Below are 10,932 nucleotides of genomic sequence, written 5' to 3'. Positions count from 1 at the left end.
ATCCAGGGTCGAGGATGATGACATGGCTTTAAATATATTAGAAGTACAAAAGAAATTACTGGAACCAATTACACTGTTGTTTGGAAGAGTGAAAAACTACAATGTAAAATGAACGAGAAATACACTGAGAAAATTTATGAACAAGTCCATTAGTAGATGACATTAAGTGCACAAAAAACGTACACATATATCATCGATTTCCACCTCATCAATGCTCACTATTTACCTGAAATTGTTTACATTTTTTTTAACAAATAAAATAACTCTCTCAGGGACACACAAGGCCTTAAATATACCTTTTTTTTTTTACAAAGAGGACTCTTCAGTGTCATCTTTTTCATACAGAAAACACAAATTAATGCTGCAAATCAACCCTTTAGTTTGCCTTCTTACCTCTACCCGTGTAAGGTGGTTGCATGAAAACCTAAAACATATGAGCCCAAGGCTACACAACACCAAACCTATTCAAAAATAGCCTAAAACTTATTTTTTTCCCCATACATCACTTGATTAATTCATTTGTTTATGAAAGCCACTGATTGACACAATAATTATTATAAAAATGCGGTGGCCTTGTTTCCTCTGACAAGCCATATAGTAAACTGTTGTGTTGGCACCAGCAATGCATTATATGGTTTCACCTGCATACATTTTAAACACATCTGTTTCATATTGCAATATAACACAAGGTCAAAGTCAGAATCAACAAAGTCAGATTCCATTATCACAGCTTGTGATTCTTGCTGTTAAGCTCACATTTCACAAATCACAAGGCCACACATCAAAATAAAAACAACATCTGAAAGACTTAAAATCCACTGTGAGAATGCATTTTCATTAGTGCTCATTGTAAGACATGACAAACAATCTAGTATTGCATAAACGCCGCTGTACTGGAATGCATATCCGACATTTTATTAAGGCGGGTGCAGTACTAACATTACTGACACAGACTCTTTGATGTCAATCAAACAAACATGAAACTTAATGTTATCAAAGCCAAAATGACACAGAGTTGAACAAGTTATTTTGAGTTCTGTTGTCCACTTTCAGCATTTTGAGTGTCATATTTTTTTCACACGATTTCTACGATGAGCTAGAAACTTGAAGAGATCTATGACAGAGCAGGCGCTGCTTCTCTTTAATCCATCACATCCATATGAAGTTACACCGATTTTCATGACACAATTTTACCCCAACTCACTCATCTTGCTGGGTCAGTTCTCTAAGGCACTCCTTCAAGTTTTCCAACCTGATTTCTGGAGCTGGAGTCTTTATTGTCTGCTCTAGCAGCCCCCGCACCTCATCCAGTCCACCCACCTTCGGAGTATTGTGGGGGTACAAGTACCCACCCAGCTGATTAGCATGGCACTCTGGGGAGAGCATGCCACACAGAAAGCGTAGGAACATGTCATAATCGCCCAGCGGGGAGTTGAGGGTTAGGTCCAAGGCACACTGGACTAGACCTGCTGCAGTTTTGGTCTGATACTTAGATGTGAAGAACTTGGACAACATCCCTGAGTCCAGAACGTTCTTAGATTCTGTGTGGAACATTGCGAAGACGTACAAAGCGGCCATGAACTCCTTGAAGAAAGAAGAAGTATAGTGCTTTTTAAATCATTTCTATCGGATATCCTTGTAGGTGGTTTCTCAATTAAATTCACCGTAAATGGTATTCAACATATTATAATTACAGTAAACAGTCATGTAAAAAAAAGTTTCATGCAATACTGAGGTGTGACCACTGTGAGGTGGAAGGAGTTTTACCTGAAGGGTGAGATGTATAAAGCAGAACGTCCTCCTCCCATTTGAGGTTGCAGCTGTGAGTTCAGTGCACAGGCCGGAGAACACCGTCACCTCCGTCAAATTCAGGCCGTAAACCTTCACGTCCTCTTCAAAGAACACATTGGTTTTCTTCTCCAGCATCTTAAAGGCCATCTTCCCCATCTTTAACAGCAGGTTCTTGTCATCAGTGGACCATTTCTGAGAAGGAACAGGACATCAAAATGACAAATTCTGACACTGAAGAGTAGCTATTCATTAGTGTGTCCTAACAACTGCTTCTTTTAGATGAAACTATCCTTTTAAAGTAACACAATAAAGTTTAATGCTCATTTTAGTAGACACTGTCGGACAGATGTTGATTCATCTCAGCAGTTCAGCAGTTTGTAAAATTGTTGCATTCAAATGACATAATAATTGCAATGTGAAGGGGGCTGAAAAACACATGCACTTTAACATAATTTGTTCTGAACAAACACTGAAAATTAGAACCTGTTTAAAAGTAATTATTTTTAGATGTATCAGACTGCATCACATGGCACAAGTGTTCATAATATTAAAGCACCCAAATTAAAAGTTAAACTAGGGATTAGTAAATATCTGCTCGTAGAAAATAAATTACGAAATCTGAATTACATTCTAGTAGCAATGAAGTAATGACTAATGGGTAATGAAAGTGTAATACAGAAAATCTGTGGTCCTATTGCATTCATTTTAGTGTTTTATTTTAGTGCTTGTGAAAAGATAATAGTTACAGTTAAGAAAATGTCAGTTGTGAGCTGGTTCACTAGGAGTTATAACACAAAAGAACATACTGATGGACATTACCAGGTTATTTTCACACTTTCCATAGTAGAACTGCAGCCTGCGATTGGTCTGGACAATCAAAATGTTGATGTAGAATGGAGTCAGTCTAGGGGGATGTACCCCATAGCCCCGATAACGGTAGCAGCGCTCAAACACTGTTGCCACCATCCAGCAGACAAAGGGCTGTTGAGCAAGCATAACGAGTGTTGGCAAGCGCCTGTAATGTGCCACAACATTCGCTGCCAGCGTCGCATCTCTGAAGCGTCTGGTCAGATAGTCATCTTTCATCTCATCACTGGAGAAAAGAGGGGGAAAAAAACAGATAAAACTGAGTATACACAAAAAGCGAAAAACAAAGACACTAATAAGCCATACAAAAAGTTAAAATAAGACATAAAGACATAATCAGACAAGACAGACAAACAGTACATCTACAAACACACACACACCTAAAGCCCTGTATTTCTGTGACGACATCTATGAATTGAGATGGGATTTGTGAGACAGCAGCCCTTCTCCCCAGGATCCAGATGCAGGCACCACGGAGCACAGTGCCTCGGATGATATTCACAATCAGGACATCAGGCTGTGCTTCGGTGTTATTGTCATTTATTACTGGAGCCTTCTGGACAGAGAAACCAAAGAAAATACATGTACAAATATAAGTTTCTGCTCGTCATATGTTCAATTCCAAAGCAGTAAGTACATGCTCAAATTATTGTACAAAAATAAGTATCTCTTGATGGTAAATATTACCAAAACAGTAGACTCTGAAATATGGCCACCAAAAAACAATAAAACTGAACTAAATTTGCCTAAATTTGAACTAAATTTGTTTTTTGAAGTGTAATCCATTGTGTACTTTTTTCCTTTAATTTTTCAACCAAAACTTTGGGTGACTTTGATTAACACTTGATGAACAATACATAATAATATTTAAATATTAATTTTTGTTTTCAATTATATAATTATATATTATTGCTATTTGGGAGTATAATAATTAAGATATATGTGAAGATGTATAGTATATTCTAAATTATGTTAAATTATCACAGGATTTGTGTATTATATTTGTATTACACACACACACACACACACACACACACACACATATATATATATTTAAGTGTCTATGTGCACTGATGGATACCTCCCAGTCCAGAGGAGCTTGGTAACAATCAAAGGAGTCCATTATGATGAGGAATTTACAGCCCTCTTCTTCCAAGTATTTCATTTCTTTGCACTCCGGATGATGATAAGCTATCACTTCCATGATGGACATCTTCTGAGAAGGGTTTTTGCTTCGCAGAAACCAGAAAGTGCGGAAGGAAAGCTTGATGACAAACTGCAGATCCTGAACAAAAAATGCACAGAACACACAGAAAATGAAAAAAACAAAAACTTCAGTTGTGATCATTAAATGTGTGAGAGAACCACTCCCACATTTCACCTAGGGCATGCACATGTTACATCAACTTTTCACCTGTAAAATTATCAGTAATTGCACAAATTAATTATAGTTAATTAAGTAAAATATTTTCTCAAAAGTATTGTTAAAACATTTATTTGTGGCCTGGTGTTATTCAATGTATTAAGCATGTTATTAAGCAGGGCTTCCACCCTGTTTGGTTTTGTTGTATTTTGCTTGTCTTTAAATTGTTTTCCTTTTCAGTTATAGTCCAGCCTTGAGCCAGGTTGTGACAAATTGGGGGTTCGTCCGGGATAAAGTAGTTTGGTAAAATAAAGCTTACTCCTGTGGCAATGGGGGTTTGTTACCTAGTATGTAGACATTTGGTGCATTTAGTATGTAGGCATTTAATATGACTACCCTAGAGTACAGTTAACAGCATACAGTGGGCTAATAAGAGCTTTTTCACCTCAAATCTCACCTTATTGGCACGCAGTTCTGCCCAATCCAGGGAGAATTTCGCCACAGAGACAGACATGCCAATTCCTGGAATCCCAGTGGTCAGCACTGTCCTCACTGGCTTGCCGTCCTCCTTCTGTAGTCGGAACAAATTGTTCACACCAACGAAGGTGTCGGCGCTGGGGAACTGGAGAGTTGAGAGATGGTGTGATTCAACCTCATGGGAAGGGTGAACTCCTCGATACCCACAGGTGGAAATCTGGGGCTCAACGTAGATAATGTCTAGAAGATTCTGCTTTCCGGCTCTAACCACCCCCTCACGGATGACTGTGTGTTTTCTGATCAAATACTCCTTCAGATGAATACGGATCAATGCTGTTGGTGAAGAAAGATAAAAAGGAAGGTAAGAAATCTTTACGTATAATTTAACCATCTTGCTCAAGGAGGACACTTATCTACATGGGGCCCACATTCAACCACACCTACTATACCTGCCTGTATACAGGAGTGTCATGTTGCTGAACACATTCTCAATCAATCCTAAATGCTATACCTGCGTGCTGACTTATGCAGGAAGCTTGTAATATCATTCCTGTTAAAATGAAAATATCACCAGTATTTGACTAACATATCCATCAGGGATGCAACATCCATCGATCATACCTTTCCCATGATGACACATTGTTGGTCTTTTTAGAGCATTAAGTGAACCCTATCCTGCTGAAAGGCTAAAGAGGTAAAAATCCTCCATCTGTTCACTGTATCCTAGTCCTACTTCTTTTTTTGTGTAGGTTAAGTAAGGTTTTAAATCTCATGGTTGACATTTTAATTGTTCCCTTCAAACACCTTTCCGTAGAACAAAAATATCCTCTATTTTGAATATTTTAGAAGCACCATCCACAAACTTATTAAGAGAGCAGTCTTTGCTCGGTTAAAGAACTTTTTGAGAAAATAATACCCATGGATAATATCAGTTATGTTTTGAAGGTCATAGTACAGAAACGGCTTGTGTTTTCATTATTGCTGTACTATGAACTTTCTTGAAACATGAAACATGAGCAAATTCTAGTAAAGGTTTCAAACAAGCTGTGAACCACCAAGAGAAATCTTTTGCAGAAAAATTACACAGCCACAGGATTCAGATTTCATTCAGACTGAAACCTGTTTCACCGGTATTAACCCATGCAAAATGTTCACTTACCTCTCTTGCACTGATTCCGTAGTTCATCTGCCTCTGCTTGCTTGCCAACACTTTCTAGAGTACTTATTGTGTGCATCAGGGAACGATCCTGACCTGCACAACAGAGTTTTAATAAAAAACAAAAATAGTAAGCAATCAGTGAAAGGCTCATTGTTTTTATTTAACAAAACTGTTTGTGTTTGTGGTTGATGAAACAATAACCGCAAAATTAAGTAGATTTCAAATGTACAACTGTCTTCCAGATAAATTAAAAAAAAAAAAAAAAAAAAAGCTCACTTCACATGCATCATCCCAACAGTTAAACTCCGCCTCTCTAAATTTGAAACTCTATTTGTACCGTTCACACTGTGTGTACTTTCGCCTTGCATTCTTACCAAGGATCTCCAGGATCTTGTCCACAAAATCAAGAACGTCTCCTTCCATTACTTGTTGCTTGGTTATGCGTTTTTCCCATTGTAGAAACCACAACTTAAATTTGTACAGCTCATCCACAGTGAAGCCTGTCAGACTACTCTGGATACTCTATAGACAGAGAATAAATAATGAAAACATAAGTTAAAACATATTGCCTTATATACCCTGTGGGCCAGATATTGACAAGATTAAACATATTTTTTTATTATTTATTAACAAACTGATTTGTTAGTTTTGCATTTTTAATCCAACAAATGAAGATTGTGAAGATTTTTTTTTTTTTTTACAAATAGACTAGACATCAATTGGTAAAAGTTCTATTATTGGGATGTATTATAATCACTATCATTGTTATTTATAAAGTTAAAATGCATCATCAGTATCAAAAACAACTGTGAAAAAAAAAGAAAAGACAGCAGTGCAGATTATCATGCACCAACCTTAAATATATGGGGCAAGTCTTGTTCTGGGTGTAGTCTGCCTGGCTGGCTGTTCTCATCAGTCTGTATTGCGTCATCTGGTTCAACAGGTTCAGGTGGCTCTGGAGAATTAGTTATCAAAACTTCATCCATGTCCTCCTCATGGTCTTCTTCATAATCCCCCAGATCAGAAGACCTGAGAGACAATGGGATGGGAACCCCAGGGTTAAGGTCAAAAACTGCACAGCAAACACTGTCCACTGATCATAATTATGTTTAACTGCATTTTATCTCAAACAGAAATCACAAATACATGTTTTTTTTTTAACACTTGTATACATGAATAAACCATATTTTGCATACTTTAAATGTTTGCCAGTATAAGTTTTAAAATACAATCAATCAATTTAAATAAAGTCATTCAAATCCTTTTTAAATTGAACTTTTCACAAAAAATACACATGACAAACTATGGTCTTGTGGTTTGACTAAGACACACAAAGTTTTTTTGTCACATATTTGCATATTTTCCTGTCAAATTTCTGGCAAGTGGCACATTTTTAAACAATGGAAAGATTTCCACAAATTTTACAACTACATATTGCAATATACTGACAATTATTACATTAATGTAAATAAACAGGGAAGTATATTAAATTACATTACATTTACTCATTTGACAGACGCTTTTATCCAAAGCGAATCACAAGTGAGGAACACCAGTAAAGCTTCAGTGCAATAGGAGACCTTGGTGTAAGTACTAAGCACTACATCTATTCAGTAAGTGCAAGGAGATCAGAATGTGTTTAAATATTCTGATGCACAAGAAAAAGTAGGTATTGCTTGCCTTCAATACACATTTTACAGATCTACAGAGGGTGAGTGTTTGAGTGTGTGTCCTTCACCTGGTGTCAATGACAGCAGCTTCTGGTGGTTGTTGCTGTGTTGTCATAGTGTAGAGGGTCTCTGGAGACTCTGAGCGAATCAGCTGAAACCTGGCAAAAATGAACATTTCAACCTCATATTAGTCATTTCAGAGCCACTAAAGGTTCCACTGCTTTGTAACACTGTGCACTCAGATGTTGGGTGTAAATAGCCAGCCATTAGGTTTTACTGTAAAGAAGTAAGATAGAATATTAGCATTTACAAGTTGATCCTACTCTTAAACCAGATGGAACTGGATGAAGTTCCAAAAACATCAGCACTAAAAGGGGATGGTCATGAAGCTGTCTGATGTGACAGGGAAATCAACATTAACCCCAATGTCCTTGATTATGAGCTAACTTCACATTTTCATGGGCAGACTGTTGTGCTCATAGCACAAACACACAGCCCTTGCAGCTATGCAACTCTATGAGATCATGAAAAATATGTTTCGTTGTTTTATCTTGGATATAAAGTTGGGTGATCAAATTTTACTGTTCAGTAAAAGTAGAAGATAATCTTGAAAGTTTGAATATGGAAAGAAGCCCCTAGTATTATGTTGATCTTCTTAGTAAGACTGATTAAAGGCACCCCACTTAAGTCTCTGCAAACTGACATGCAGACTATACTAAAATTAACCCAAACCAAGGAGAGCCTGGATGGTAAGAAATCAAACTTGTGCTTTGGAATTTTGTGAAACATTTGGCACTTTTTAACAAGCACAACACCGCCTCAGGTGCAGGGTTAAACTTAAATTAGTAGTAATGTGAGGCTTATGCTATTTGTAGTAAAATGGCCAAAAGACACAAATGCATTAGGATGATGCTCAAAAATCAAACAAAGACATAGTACCCTGTCGCCTCATGAGCATTCAATTCAGTTAGTACAGCAAACGTTTCTTCATTTCCTTTGTTCTCCTCCTCGTCCCTCTTCTCTTCCTCCTCCTTGTCCCCCTCCTCTTCCTCCTCCATCTCTTCACTGTCACTTTTCATTGAACCATAGCTGGAGGGTGGCCTCATCTTCTTCTTCTCCCTGTCAGTCCCCTGCTTTAAGATGCTGAGGGGACGAAAAAAAAGGTGAAGGAATCAGGACAATGTGTATTAAGTATTAAAAGTACTCAATGCAGAACAATGTTAACAATATTAATCATTATAATATAAAAACAAAATGTTCCTGTTGGAGTTGGTTGAGGTGGATGTAATTTTTAACTTTTTTGTGTAAGGTTACAACTAATGATTTTTTTTTTTTTTTTTTTATTATGGACAACTGCTGATTACTTTTCAGTTGATTCACAGATTGGTTTGAAAAATTCTGGAAATAGATGAGTTACATCTTCACCATGCTTGTTTTGTCAACTTAATAGTCCAAATCTGAAAATTATATTTAGAAAAGTAAGTTAAAATTAGTAAGGAAAATCAGCAAATCATCAAATTTGTGAAGTTTGAACCATGAAATGTTTAACATGTTGGCATAAAAAAAATTTAAAAAAAAAAAGATAAAACAATTATCAAAATAGTTGCCTCTCAATCGACTAATCGTTTCAGGTGTATTTGCATAGACAGTTGGATAGTTTCAATTTATCATGAAGCATTTTATAAGTTTTCTTGTCAAATTAATGTGGCGTAAAAAGTTCAATATTTCGCTCTGAAATGTGCAAGTAGGGAGTTACAAGAAAATACTCATGCAAATTCGTTGTAAGGGTAGGTTCCAACCATTGGTTAGTAACCGGCTACTAATACAGCAAATGACTTCGAAAGCTAACGTGACTCAACTTTTATAGATTATAGTATTGTAACTTGTCATGTAAAGACAGGAACAAAATACGTCGTTAAATGACACAGCACTAAAAATGGCTGATAAACTCATGTCCGGCGACAAAAACCTTTTTGACAACACACACCTTTCCACTTCAGTGTCTGGGTCCATATCTCCAGTCTTAATAGACTCACACACCTCAGCAGTAGAAGGAATTTTAGTCGACTAAATGTTATTTAACAAAATAACTTTTCCATCCACAAAATGACTCCCCCGTGCTGACATTACTTTAGCATACACTCTGACGCTCTCCACTGTTATGCTAACATTATGCTAACAATAATACTTGAGAAAACATAGTGGAGATATATAAGACATAGACGCGTTAGAAATGAACGTTTCCGGGCAAATAATCTATATAAAAAAGAAACTAAAAAACTATATGTTCAGTTCACCGGTCGACAGCTTTTAGTCTTATTGCGCCATGTCTAGTCAGCTCCAACTTTCGGTTTCGAGGGGAGGGTTTTTCCGGCAGCAACAACTGTACGACTTCCGGACCACATCCTTCAGAATAAAAGCATAATCTCTACATGCGTCTAAATTAATACCCACAAGCAGTCGATACAAAATATGTATCAAAATACTTATCCTGACGTTAATATTATCATGTCATTTGTACTTGTGAATGAAATAAACACCATGAATTCATAATCAGCCATGCTGTACAACTGAAACTTTGTGTAAAATTGGTGGTGACACAATTGCTTCACGGCAATATTGTCCCCTTTAACTTTAATGCACAAATAAGATGTTAAATTACTTGTCTTGTCAATCACATACTAAAGTCACCATTGTCCAATATGTTTTTTTTTTTTCTGTTGCAAATTTAAAGACCGTGAGGGGGAATGGTTTAGGCTGAGTGTGTAGATATACACATACTGTATATATTTTGTGCATTAACTGTACATGCATATTAATTTATGAAATGCCCTGACTGGCTACATTATAAATCCATCATTTAGCCTCCACTATCAAAAATGATGCACAGAATTTTTATCTTAATTATTTACACCAATCGGTAGTCTGTGGTTGATTTATTGTACATGACTGCATGGATATACATTCAGTTGACAGTTTTAGGTACACCTACTTAAAACTAATGTAGTCTAATACAGCAGTCCTGCAATAAATCCTCCTGTCATGAAGGTTATGGTGTTGACGTTTTGTTTAAACTTTTCTAGAGGTGTTGATTCAACTTTATGATCACTCTGGAGGATGTAGTTTGTGCTTCTCTTGCACCATATTGCATTATACAGAGAAGTGTTTCTGTTATTTAAGCTACCCTCATCAATACAAATAGGGTGGACAAACTTGTTAGTGACTGAATATTATGACCTGCATGAAGGTTATTGCAGGACTGCTGTATTAGACTACATTAGTTTTAGCTAGATGTACCTTTTAAACTAACAACTGAGTGTACTTTAAAAACCACAAAATTACCCTGCTTTTATTCTGAAGGGCATAGCAATAGTAGCTAAACCACGATACCAGGAAGTCAAGTCAGCAGCACGGATTGGTGCTTTGTGGAATCACAAAGGTGACTCTTTTATATGTTCTCAAACAGCCAAGCAGGTGCAGTTAAAGCATGTTTAAATAATCATGAACTGTAACAAAAACATGAATGACTGAATTTGGACTGACATGTTCATGGAAAAACGTTGGACTTCAGTACCTCCATTTTCCCCCATTTATAACATGTAACA

At 36.7% G+C, this 10,932-nt stretch overlaps 1 protein-coding gene across 1 annotated transcript; it reads right to left on the bottom strand.

Moving 5' to 3' along the window:
* Positions 1 to 120: 120 nt before the first annotated feature.
* Positions 121 to 9,684, bottom strand: nlrc3l (NLR family, CARD domain containing 3-like). Its single transcript, XM_023406643.2, has 12 exons — positions 9,315 to 9,684; positions 8,267 to 8,470; positions 7,396 to 7,485; positions 6,512 to 6,686; positions 6,032 to 6,179; positions 5,658 to 5,750; positions 4,479 to 4,831; positions 3,740 to 3,943; positions 3,039 to 3,214; positions 2,611 to 2,884; positions 1,768 to 1,983; positions 121 to 1,584 (listed from the first exon to the last, which is right to left on the bottom strand). The coding sequence occupies exons 1-12, from the start codon at positions 9,338 to 9,340 to the stop codon at positions 1,201 to 1,203; spliced, it is 2,343 nt and encodes a 780-aa protein (XP_023262411.1). The 5' UTR covers positions 9,341 to 9,684; the 3' UTR covers positions 121 to 1,200.
* Positions 9,685 to 10,932: the final 1,248 nt, after the last annotated feature.

Source organism: Seriola lalandi, unplaced genomic scaffold (assembly GCF_002814215.2).
Source record: "Seriola lalandi dorsalis isolate HSWRI2012SDOR001 ecotype SW California unplaced genomic scaffold, Sedor1 jcf7180002054313, whole genome shotgun sequence".
NCBI lineage: Eukaryota > Metazoa > Chordata > Actinopteri > Carangiformes > Carangidae > Seriola > Seriola lalandi.
Note: the sequence above shows the minus strand (reverse complement) of the source record. Positions and strands in the feature narration are given on the sequence as shown.